Below are 13,116 nucleotides of genomic sequence, written 5' to 3'. Positions count from 1 at the left end.
TGCTCTCCTATTCCTTCCCTATCCACTCTTGAAGATAAAAGACTGTGTCCATATTCTTTTCTTTGTTCATGTTCCTGCATCAAATGCTCAATAACCAGCAAGGACATTGCAAGGACAAGATCTACAGTTCAGTCTGGAGCTGCCATGAAGCTTTATTAAACCCAAAATAAAGGATGTTCCATGTTAAGCCAGATAGTCTGGAAAGCCCTTGAGAGAAGAGGCCCAAGGCAGTGTTAGGTGTCTGGTACATCAGTGAAACTGCTTTTACTTATTTCTTTTCTGCAGTTAATCATGAATTTGAGGGATGATAAAACAGTGATTGTAATAGAGAGAGGGAGAAATCATTTGAACACGGGACTCAAATGTTTAGATCTTAATATAGACAGTATGAAGATGAGATTGTAAAACCAGCTTATCAGTGGAAATATTTACTCTGCCTTTCTTGGGCAAACTCTTACTACAATCAGCAGGATCAATCACTGTTTTTCCCTTCTCCCTGCTCCTCATTCAGCACGTGAGGCTGAGGCAATAAGAGAGCACACAAATGGAAATGAGGGCACATTGAGACACCTAGACCCTTTGGAGGAGCCTTAGACAAAAAGTTGGGCTGAAGGGTGGGTGAAGGGCCAGTGGGGACAGCCCAAATGTTGCTGCCTGTGAGCTAATGACAGGAATACAGTGATCATCAAGTCCTGCTTCAGGTGATGAGCACAATCAGGTGATGAAGCCCTGTCTAGAAATGCTCTCTTTAAACCACAGAAACAAACCCTGGGTTTCCTTAAAGGTATCTTGGCTACAGCACATACCATTGAATTAAATGGCTGTGGATCAGTCACCAACAATGTCAAGAGATCTTTGCTCTCACTAACCCTTGGAGTCAATTAGGAATTGCTACCTTTTCAATCCTGTCCCTTGGTCAACCAAACTCTTGAACCACTGAGGCTATAGATGCTTTGCCAAATTCCTTATCAAATTCACTAGGGATGAACAAAAAGGAAAAAAACCTCTTTACTGAGAGGGAGCAGAGGATGATGAGGGTGTGAATGTGAGGGGACAAGAATAGCTGAGATGGTATACAACACACTGAACTGGTAGACAGAACAAGTAACAGATTACAGCATTAAATGCAGAAAAGCCCTCATCAACCAACTTGTCCTTGTCACAAAAAACGTTTTATCAAAATTCACTTTTTCTTCAGAAAGAAGAAATATAGAAGGATCATCTTAGAGAATTATAAGCAGGAAAAGACCTGAATACTGTAACACTGGAGAAATCTCAAAGCTTGAGGATGTTCACTGCTGCACAGGCAGCTAAACAGATCCATGTGAAAGCTGTGGATTTGGTTGACTAAAGGAAGCAGTGCTACTTTGCTCGAAGACTGCAGTCCAGCAAAGCTTTTCAGCTCATACTTTATAGTCTCTGTAAAGTATCAGCCAAATTCATGGAATTATTCAAATTAAACAAGTATTTATAGATCAAAATCTAGAGATAACTTGTATAACCTTCAACTAGAGCATTTCTTCCAGAAACAGCAAAGATGTCAACATTTATTATCCCCCATCACTGTCCACAGAAATATCTTGCAGAACACAAATCCTAATTCAGCAGGACTGATACAACCAGAAAACAAACAGAGTACTCTTAAAGCTTCATAAAAATCACAGGCCTCTGCTTACAACACAGAAATGAACCCACCAATAACCCATTCCCCTTGCACCTCAGACACAGAACAGTGGCAGCTTTCAGGTAAGATCAAGACACACAGTCATTAGCAGATGTGACAATATAAAAATTGAAAATGGAAAACAGGAGATTTCCCTTTTGAAGGAGGTATTTGTGTGTTAAGAGAGGATTTAAGTGACCTGAAGCACAGACCTAGGCTGATGGGAGTGCTTCTGCTTTCTCCCTTTCTTGGACAGTATCCACTAGCCCCACAATTTCTGCATAGGGTTTACATATAACATGGTGGAGCATCCTTCCAGCTTCTCACTGTAAAGGTACTGCCTTCTGAAAATGAATTCACATTTGGAATCCACTCACAGACATACCTCATGCCTTATTATTGTAAATTCCTGCACATCACTGTTCTAGCCTCAAATCAAACTTTGATATTGAAAAGATACTTAGTAACCAGCCTGTAAAGGTGTTTGTGGCTTCATATATTTTATTCCTTTGCAGAGTTCACAACCCAGTGTGCTGAGAATCAGTGGCAAGAGTGCTCCCTCATTTCTTTTTCCCCTGCAGTAAATTGCTCTGTTTTGAGACCTACTCTCCAGTGAAAGCCACTACACATTCAGCTTAGGCGCTGCACATAGAAAAGATGGTGTTCAGAAAACCTTTACAGAAAAAACACCTTACATCTGCATTCAGCGGTTGTACAAGGAGAATAGATGGACACAAAGAAGACACAAAGAAGACTTTGTGGCTTGTTTCACCTTGCAGAAACTCCAGTTTGAATATCAAACTCTGCCCCAGGTTGAATGGGATGCCTGGCCTGGGGCTAACCTCTCCAGGGAACCCAGGAGGTTTCCACAAGTCCTGTTCAGGAATGACTTCAGAAGATGCCCAGCACTAAAGTTTGTTGCACCCCAGTCTCTGCACCTAAAAACACTCACCAAGGAGCAGTGTGAAATCTTCAAAGGGTGAGTCACTTCCCAGTCAGAACTGGGCACAAACACGGTTTTTTATTTCTGAACACTGGAGCAGGCTTTGGAAGATAGGGAAGAGCATGCTACCATGAAGATGCCTGGAGTCAGTTTTCCACCCAGCTTTGAGACTAAAGCTTTGTGACATCTCTTTATTTTTTCTCTTTGGCAGTGCTTTCAAAGGCTCATTGTTTCCTTCTGAGACAGTATCTTTGTTCACTCATGTACCTTTGGAGGAGTGAGGCACATGTAGGCCCTGAGATAAAAATATCTACATGGGAAATTAGTAGGTTTGAGACTTCTTTACTGACAGACACCTCGTGCACACCCAGGGGGGCTGCAAACATCCATAAGAGATCCCATGCCCGCAAGCTGCAAGACAGTTTTCAGTGTATCTTCGTGCATGTGTGTGTGTTCATATACATATATATTTACTTTTTAATGAATGTGTGTATGAATGGGTCTTCTTAGATGTGGGCAGCTTCCAGGCAGCCACGACCAGGATATGTTCATCACCTGCCTCATGCTTCGTTCCTCTGCATCTCACTGACAGCTGTTCATTAGCAGTGAAGCAAGTTTTATTACGGTCCTTAACAGTAACTCTAAGTGAACTACTTGTGCCTTATTCACCCCACTATTCATCCATCATGGCAAAAATACTACCCAGAAAGGGAAGCAAGGACCAACTGAAGTTAGGCTACTAAGTTACGAGCAAATATAATAAAAGTAAAGCATTAGGCTAGCCCTCAATAAAGAAGATACAGCTACTTTAAGTATCAACTAAAGCTGCTTATTCATGGGCTCCCTGTAAAATATGAGATGTCATAGATGAAATGCTTAAAATGGGTGTTTAAGGAAGGCAGTAAAACAAACATTTACATAATCTTTAAAAATTAATAATAGTAAATAATACCTGAACATCTGCTAGCTAGAACAAGGTCACTGACATGGAGATAACTCCCAAAGGGCAAAAACCCTGCAGTCTCTTTTAGCTTATGGAGTCTCTTTGACCATCAACAAAGCAAAAAACTTTGTCATTGCCTCGGTACCCAGTCGCCTGTCTCTAATGGGCTGGGAGCAGGCAAGACAACCATGCTTATTGGGCTGTTAATAACACAACTTACACAACATTTGTTTACTCACTTGCTCTTTACAAAGGTACTTCTTCTTGGAAAACCCTTCACCTTTCTCTAATGTTGGTTTTTTTTTTTCATTTCACCTTGCATAACCCTAGCCTGCTCTGCCCAGTGGTCAGCTGTGTTGGGCTGGCAGCTTGCTGACTGTCCTCTGCAGACCAGCAAGTCACCATGGCCACTGTTAAGCAGCTCACACCCCAGCCCCTTTTTAGTTTAAAGTTCAATAGTGAAGTTGTAAATTGGTCCACCAAACCTGGGAACCATCACGTTTACAGTACTGGGTTTCTCTTTAGTCTAATGTCACTCAAAATCTCATTACATTATTTATGTTTTCCAGAATTGAAGTACCTTTCCCACCTGCATCATAACATCACAAGCCCAGTGCAACGCCACAAGGCTGGACCATGGTCCTTGAACTGATCTCAGAGACGGTCTTAAGGCAGTGACTGGTTACAGCCACATGCTGTCCCAGAGGCTCCTCTTCTCTGCTTCCACAACACAAAAGCCTTTTTATCCTATGCAGGTCAGACCACCTCAGTTTGACTGACATTGCCACAGCAAAAAACTGGAAGGACTCACAGTGCATAGCAAATCACTGTGACTGCCTGACAAATAACATTACAGACGAAAGTATGAGGATTGCCTCTTACCAGATTTTTTCCCATCAGCCTTATCATCTGTCACTAAAAATACACTGCATAATTCTGCAGGGGTGCAAGAACTTGTAGCACCCTCTATCTCTGTGTAAGCCATGCTTTCCAAGACTGGAGCCTCAATGAAGCTGTTTCCATGATTTATTCCTTATCACATGCAACTTCAGCACAACTTTGCTAATCCCACACCTTGTCCCAAGAACCTCCGTAAATTAAGGAGGTTTTAAGCAAAAATTAAAAAAAAAACCCTATGTTTTTCCTTTATAAATAAAGGCACCTTCTCTGTAAAGGCTGTTAGGATATTTCTCAATTTTATAAATATTAGTAGAAGACTTTTTGCTCTAGAAGTATCTTACGCTGTGATGGGAGTTAGCATGGGAAAACAAGACAAGAGGGAGACTAAAATGTAGTTGTATTAGCACAGGAAGAGTGACTCTGTAATTATATATGTATGTTTGGTGTGACATGTACAAAAGTATTCCTCACAGGCTCTGTGATACTGATGAACATAGTAAAAATTGGATCTGTTTCCAGAAATATAGTCCAGTGGTGCCACCGAGCATCAAAACCTAAACCAACAGCATTAGTCCAATATCTCTGTGCCCGAGCTGCATTTGAACTCTGGAGTCTGGAGTCTCTGGAGATATATACATATAAATTGAGAGCATGGGGACAGCACTGTGCTCTTAGAACAGCACATCTGCACTGTGGGGAGAGAAACATCTTTCAAGTCACACCAGGGATGAGCAGGTCCAAGAAGCTCCATTCTACAGATGAGGTGCAATAGGCAAAACACCTGTGTGTCTCACCCGACAGGGAGAGGTAGCACTTCACCCTAGATGGCCAGTCGACAAAGGATGCAGTATTAGCCATTCAATGAAAACTACAGAAAACTATCCTTAGCTCTGAAGTGGCTTGGTTATTGATCTAATCAGAAGAGCATTTTCCATACTGGTATTCCAGCACACTTTTATTCAGATACGCTTTTACCTCTGCAGTGGTGAGCCTAGCAAGGTCAGCCAAGCACATTCCTGTAACTGAGTGTGACAGAAGGCAGAAGTGAAGGACACAGAGGACTCTTCCACTCCTTTAGTTGTCTTACAGAGTTTGAGACAAGATTTTATCCAGATGAAAGGACTCCATTTTCTCCTAGCAAGGATGGGATGCGATCCACCTAATGAGTTCTTTATTTTGCAATTTGATAACATCAGCTGAAAAACTCATTGAAACTTCACAACTACAAGTGAATGCTAAAACCTGCAGCTTGTTCCTCTTCTCGGTAGAGTGAAACACTTACTGGCAGGGTCTATCCTGAGCTCTGGGGAATTACAGCCAAAAAAATCAACCGCAGCAACAGGAAGGAATGTAGGAACTGTATAGAGGACAGAGAGCTGAGATGAGCATGAGGCCTCTCTGATTTGGCACCAAGTCCCTTCCCTTCACAGTGGTGCATTTGGCCAGATGTTTAGTGTTTTGCGTGTTTCTTTTTAAATGAGATTGTTAATTAGATAATTAGATTATTTTTAATTAAATGACCATGAAAACAAGAGAACCATTTTATTCTTACCTCCAAAAGCTGGCCGCATGGTGAAGTCATGTTCATCGACTCTGAGAAGCTGTTCTGTCTTTCCTTTCCAAGCTTTGGTCAAGTCATGATTCTTCTTAAAGATGTGACTGCAAAACACAGCAACAGCATTGGTCTAATATCTCTGTGCCCGAGCTGCAGCTGACTTCTGTCAGCCCACTTTCGGACCTACAGGAGCAGCAGCTTTGTAGGCACAGTCTGAGGGAGGGAAGCAGGAAGGCTGCCAGCACCACAGCATAGACACAACGCCGCCTTTCCACAGCACTTTGTGCCTCCACAGGTGCCCCGCTGTCTCTGCCCCACTCCAAGATGGACCGGGCGCTCCCTTCACCCCAGACACCACAGCTGCCAGGGAGGCACAAGGCTGAGAGAACAGCATCTCATGGAGGAGCTGGGATGCAGCAAATGTCACAGCTCAGAGCAAGCAACAGCAGAAGCAGCTGGCTGCCCCCATGTTACCTGGCCAGGATTTGGCCAGATACCAAGGAACATTGTCATGAGAAAGCTCTTTTCAGTGGTGGTCACGCAATGTCATACACTATTCTGAGTGAACTTCGCTTCAGTGCCAGCAGTTTGTGTGGACAGAGGGTTTGCTTTGTCTTCTGGCTTTCAGCAATAACAAAACCACTCATTCCTCCCTTCAACAGCAGGAAAAGAAGAGTTTTAGCTAAAGAAGTCTGCAATCCTTCACTTTTCTGAATATTAAGGTAGGAAAAATTCTAACCTTTTATTTAATACATTATATGATAACAGTAGAACAAGGATGACAACAACCCCCTGAGAAAAGTGCAAGATAGTCACTAAAATCACCTAAGGGGATAACTACCCAGCAAGCATACATTTCTGGAAGAAAATCCAGATCAGCATCTCTGGCTGTTCTCCAGTGGTGCAGGATGGAGAACTTGGACCATTAAGGTTTCTCCCTCTGCTCCAGATGTAAGATATAACAAAGTTACAAATATTGCTGCAATGAGCTGTTTGTCAATAACTTACTAAAAGTAATAATGATAAAGAGAAAGAACTTTATACAAAAGGGTTCAGATTCCTTTGCCTGTGCAAAAGAAATATTACTGAATATAAAGAAAAAAATCTTGGAAAAAAAAAAAAGACTACTTAGGCTTAAAATCTTGGTCAAAAATTCAGAGCTTACAAAACAATCACCACACTCATAAGCGTGGCTGTGGAAAGTGATGTGCTTGGCCTCATTAAAATACAAAGCATAATGAGTATGAGGCAAAGGGAGCAAAAATTATAAATCACAAATCAGAAGAAAAGTTTCCCATCAGAGCGCTCATTTCAGGAAAGAAACTACGAAACCTAGGGGGTGTTGATAGCTGCTGCTCACATCAATAACCCATTTACTTTAATAAGGAGGTGAAAAGGAAGCAATAAAATTTGAAAATAAATATATCAAATGGATGTTTTGAGGGAACATAACCCCTTGTGCTCCAGGACACGTTACATAGAAAACATTGGACCCTTCTTACATCACTTCGGGCTCCTGTTTCAGTCAGGATTTCAGAGCATCTCTCTCCCTGCTGGCTGTGAAATAGAGCCAGCTGGAGCAAGCGTGCCTGGCACAGCTGCATTAATGGTTACCTAAAAGCAGAGTGTCAAACCAAGTCCAGTCACTAATGGGAATAGTTGGAGGCAAAAGTTTAGCTTTTAACTGCTTGCTGCAGGGGGGAAACTTCGCTTCTCTGCAAAGGTTAGGGCTGCTGCCAAAGTGCTCTGCTTTGCCATCCGCAGTACTGCCCCTATGTCTGAAAAGCTGGAAGTGGGGAAGCAGGATCTTCCTGTGTCTGCTTGATTTTAATTATCTGGGAAAGGCCAAAATACCACTGAATGTTCAATCAAGTCTCTCTTCTCAAAGTGTGGGGGGAAAAAAAATCTAATTAAAAATCCAATAAAACTTTGGATTGCCCACTGTATGAGGAATTAGTACGGAAAACCCTGGCAGTATTACAGTGCCATCTTCTAAATCGATGGCTCAGCCTCACTGAAATGCTGTGCTTTGATCAATTCTTTTTAAAATCATCAAACAGCAAAGAACACACAGGAGAGCTGCTGAGACCAGTCTGTGGCCACTGAGGCTTCAGAGGGCTGGCTGGGGACACAGACACTGTCTCAGGAAGGAAACAGGTTTTCAGGCGCTTCCTTAGCCAGGAGTTGTATTTAATAGCCAGCATTTAATCATCAGTTCATGCCCAATCCTTCAGGTATGTGATGGACAATTCAGACTTTGTAGATAGAGTTCTGTAATTTCCTTTCTAATCAACTTAATCCATTTACAAAGATTTTGTACCAAGATATTTTTAATGACAGAAAGTCTATACAGCCTTTGAAATGTGCAACTACTTTTGTCTATTTAATCCAATTCAAGACCAAATTTGTTTGAAAAAAAAAAAAAAATCTTTATAACAGTGTTTGACACCAACTATGGCAGTATCTTCTGACCCTCTCCGGAAGGTACCTCACACCACCCCCATCACTGACTGGCATAGGGAGCACATCATTAACTGCAGCAAAAGTGACACCAGCTGCCAGTGCAGAGCTGAAGGATGCATTGAATACTGCTGCCCATCGGGCGCCTTTACTGACAATCTGATCACTGCTATCTCAGAAATCCTCCCCAATGTATTTATAGTCTTTAGCATTTCCGATTATAGATTTCTCAGGGTTTCTTTCAGCTTTATGCACTCTCTGTCATTCACCACTATTCATTTAAAGCCACCCATTGCCCCATCTCTTTTTTTGCCAAGTTTTTCATATATAATTTTACTGCTCTTTGTACTTCATTCAAAGGGGATGAATTTGATAAATCTGACTTTTGTGAGGAATTGTTCCTGTTTACAGAGGAGAGAAGGGGACAGGTATCTCACTGAACTTCAGTAAAGACTTCTCTATTATTGCCCTATTTTTTTTAATATATATTTTCCTTTGCAGTCACTTTTATTCAGAATTGTTCTCAATTGCATAAAATGCTTTCCTTATATCAAGGAAAATTAATTATTGATGGCATGAGAAATTAAAGATAACAGCTCAGCAGGACTCAGAAAAGTGGGTAGCTGTGCAGACATTCAGATTTTTCAGAGCAAGATAAAAAAACTTATCAAATTGGAAACAGTCCTCATGCCACAGGGTGTAAGGCAATGGCTAAGTAGTGAGCGTGAAAGTGAACGTGATCTTCATCCCAAGCGTGGCACAGCTGTTGGCAGCCAGAGTCTGTGAGGTATCTGCACCTTCCTCTGGGAAATTCAGCATTGTCTTTGGTCACAAAATGGCATCTCATGGTCATGGGAACTTGGTTCCAATTATCTCTTGGGATTCAGAGAAGTATTGATACAGTTTCAAAGAAATCTTACCTCACCGGTAAGATTCTCTGGGGGAAAAAAATCTCAAAATGCATTAGTTGAAGGTGTCATTTACTTTGTGTAGCAGCCACAGCGAGGTGGAGGAGACCTGCATACTGTGTAAACCCAGCACCAAGGAAGTACAAAACCTCCTCTTTTTCTAATCAACAAAACATGTGACTGCTGCAAAGATCTCCTAGAAGATAAATGAAAAACAGAAGGTACAAGAACAGCTTGTGACCATCATTAACAACTAGCTCACTCCTAGATGAGCATTCCAAATTTATTATCTCCATTGTGCTGCGAGTGTATCCCACATAGATGTGTAGCTTTAATCTTAACGTACATGGATCGCATGGGATCAGATGTGGCTAAGAAATTTCTGACGAGCTGGAAACCTCAAGGTCCTCGATTTTGTCAAAGTCTCTTTCCATTCCCTGTCAGGGCCACCAATTCAAGTGCTAGAGGAGCCCTCGCTGCCCAAGAAGCCCTGGCATCTCCACAAGAAGACAGGTCTATCTTGGTTTGCATGGGTGGCCACACCATGGGAGAGATCACACCATCTCACCAGGGGAGAGATACTCTGTTCCCTGACTTCTGGATGTAACACTTAAATCATCTGTAAGTTTATGTCCAAAGCAGGAAAGAAGGTGATTTTCCATGCCAGCTTTCTAGAAAAACTAAACCATACTCTGGAAAATGATGACACAAGATCAAAGGGCGTGCACAATCACTGCTATCGTACACATTTTCTCCCTGCTTTTGTTTCACTGCTGTGACGCTGCAGTGTTGGGGAAAAGATCCCAGAAGACATTAAATCTCGCACAACTATAGGTTCTGCAATGCCCTGGACTTGAGTCCCAGACAAGCAACGCACCTGTAAAAATTGTTTATCAACATTTTAATCACTGAGCCACTTACTCAAAATTTTCTGAGAAACCACCATAGAGCAGAGGGATTCTGGAGGGCCTGGGAGGTACCACAGACTAGAGGACATGTCTGCATTATCTGGTTGAAAAATGTGATAAAAATGCAGCTCTGCAAGGAAATAGAGGGAAGTCACTGCCAGCAGCAGCAGTTTCAGTAGGGATCACTAGACCCTTTACTCCAGTGGACTGCTGTTTGGAAAAACAGTCTGTGTGCTGAGCCTTGTGCTGCCATGCCCTGATGGTCACCTTCTGCTTCTGGGTCCCAAACTAGGACTCTCATGTAGCATACCCTGAAAATTGCATCTCTAATGAGATACTCCAAATCACTTACCACTTCCAAAAATCTTGGCAGGAAGTCTTTAGCTAACAAAAGCTCAAAGCCACTTCTATTTCAAAGGCACAATGTTTCTGCTGATTGAAGCACGAGGCTTCGCATGGTAGGAGAGAGGAACAGGCAGACTTGGAGTTAGGTGGGTGTAGGTTGCTGGAAACACGGCATTCACTGGCACAATCCAGGTGGTAAATTGAGTTCTCAATTTATGCAGAGCATTACCAGAAGCATTATCAGCAATTGTTATAGAGCAATAAATATTAACAAAAGTAGCAATTCTCAGAGCTTCTTTTTCTGAGTGGAAATTCTGTCCAGCTGGATCATCTAGAAGGACTACCTGCATTTGTTTGCAGTTCCTGAGAGGCAGCCACCACCAAGCTACTGAAGAGTACCCCAAACTGTTTCAAAAACTCAGTGTTGGACATTCCAGCAGCACTTGCTTGGCACTTACAGTAAGGCCGATGTGCTGAGGAAGCTCCAAGTACAGATACACATGCTGTGTACAAGCCAGTACTACTCACAGCAAGCCGGACATGCCCTGGCAGCATTAGCCTAGACTGTGTACCCAGCTCTCTGGCAAATCCCAGCCAGCAACATGGCAGCACAGACCACCCGACACATATACCTGCACCTTTCCACACTTACACTGTCTCTTTCAGCATCAGTCTCTTCTTCCTCTCTGGAAATTTATTCCCTGGTGCGTGGGTAAGGCAGGGGCCAGCCTGCCCTGCCCAGCAGTCACCCAGGGGACTCTGACAAAAGGCTTTGCTCTGTGGTTCATTTATCACCTGACTTTTCCAAACAAAATGAAATGCAAAAATTTTTAACCAATGTTTTGGTTAGTTATGAGCCCTTGGTTTTGTGCACCATTTGTCAGCTTGCAAATTAGCAAGAATGCCCTCAACTTCATACAAATCACTGATATCCTTTGGTTTTGCAATGTAAGTGGCAGAGACTTGTACACCCTGGAAAATGTGAAAAACCGCCATCAAAGAACAAAGCCAGGACCCGCTACTTGATGAGCACAGACCAATTTTCTGTGCAAAGCCTGGGCTCTCCAAAGCATAACATGAAGCTGCACCGGGCAATGATCAGGGCAGTGATGCACAGTAGCAGTTGTTTCTTTAAGTTATACCTCAATTTGTAGAAGAGACGTGTTATAAGTGAGGTGGGGGACACGGGAGTAAGAAAATATTAAATGCAACACAGTTTCTAATTAAGCAAGGATTACCTGTTCCGCACACTGAGCAAGGCACAACTCATCAAACAAAAATAACGCGTTACAGCTCAGTATTAACATAGACCAAGGGGAGTAATTAAGGGTGCAGAGGCAACCCTTATCTTGGAATTTCTTAATTTGGGTTCCTAACTTGACTCTCCCATATTCCTTTCCCATAAGGCACAGGCTCAACCACTTCCCTAAATAACCTTGGCAGACAGCTGTTTTGGCACCTGTGGGACCAGCTACCCAAGCCCTCAGAGCTCTGGGGGTGAGGACCTCTATACAGCGTGAAATTCTATACAATGTTCAAGTAAAAAACTACAGAACTGAAGGTGTTCTGCACTTGCACAACCCAAGCTATCTTCTTGAAGTCAGTATAAAGATCTTTGATCATGTTGATTTATCCCCTTAACGGATACAAATTATCAAACTTATTAAATGTAAGTTTCCAAATACAGGAACACATTTTTCTTGATTAGTACATTTACTGTAAAATTTACTCTATTTCTTATGGTAAGTCAGCAAGAGAAATGCTAAGCAGAAAATGGGATGAAATTATTCAAAAGATCATTGTTTAAATTTCTTTTACATGATTGGGAAACCAGCATAGGAACTAGCTTTAGTTTCCTTTTACTAGATGAGTCCGCTATTTGTTGCTGGTTTAGAGACAACTAAATTTTTTCTATGTATGTGGAAATTTAAAATATTAATGACACTGCTCCATACACTTCTTTTTGTCACAACATTGCAGAGTTCTCTGTATTAAAATTATCATTCACATTTGATAGTCCCTAAAAATTCTTTTTATATACTTTTAAATAACCACATTGCATAGGAATTGTATGGGGGGGTATGCGTGTATATATAAAATATATAATTATATTTATATATATATATATATAGAAAATATATAGTTCCTTAGGTTCTACCTGACTGGAAAACTGTTCATTAAAACCAGTACATCACAGAAAACTAAATAATATCACTTCTTTGGAGTATATTTATAAAAATAATTTTAGCAGTGCTTTGACTGCCACTCTATTACAGTTCACAAAAATAACAGCACTGTAAAAACAGTAAATTATTTTCACCATGCTCAAATGAAGTATAAAACTTTTAACCCAGAGAATGGCAGTACTTTGCGGCAATATTTAAAGGAGGATTTATACTATTTTGTTACTTCAAAGCAAATGATCTCTACTACACACAAATAGTTTGCTAGGAAATGCTACTGTTGGATCCTGCACAATCCTCAGAAAGTA

General features: G+C 41.6%; 1 protein-coding gene across 1 annotated transcript in view; it reads right to left on the bottom strand.

The window, feature by feature from the left end:
- The window catches only part of GABRR2 (gamma-aminobutyric acid type A receptor subunit rho2), a 35,651-nt gene that overhangs the window by 21,039 nt on the left and 1,496 nt on the right, over positions 1–13,116 (bottom strand). Inside the window, exon 2 of the mRNA XM_032683406.1 lies at positions 6,002–6,108. Coding sequence (XP_032539297.1) covers positions 6,002–6,108 — 107 coding nt within the window. The remainder of the gene's footprint in view (positions 1–6,001; positions 6,109–13,116) is intronic.

This window comes from Chiroxiphia lanceolata, chromosome 3 (assembly GCF_009829145.1).
Source record: "Chiroxiphia lanceolata isolate bChiLan1 chromosome 3, bChiLan1.pri, whole genome shotgun sequence".
Classification (NCBI taxonomy): Eukaryota; Metazoa; Chordata; class Aves; order Passeriformes; family Pipridae; genus Chiroxiphia; species Chiroxiphia lanceolata.
Note: the sequence above shows the minus strand (reverse complement) of the source record. Positions and strands in the feature narration are given on the sequence as shown.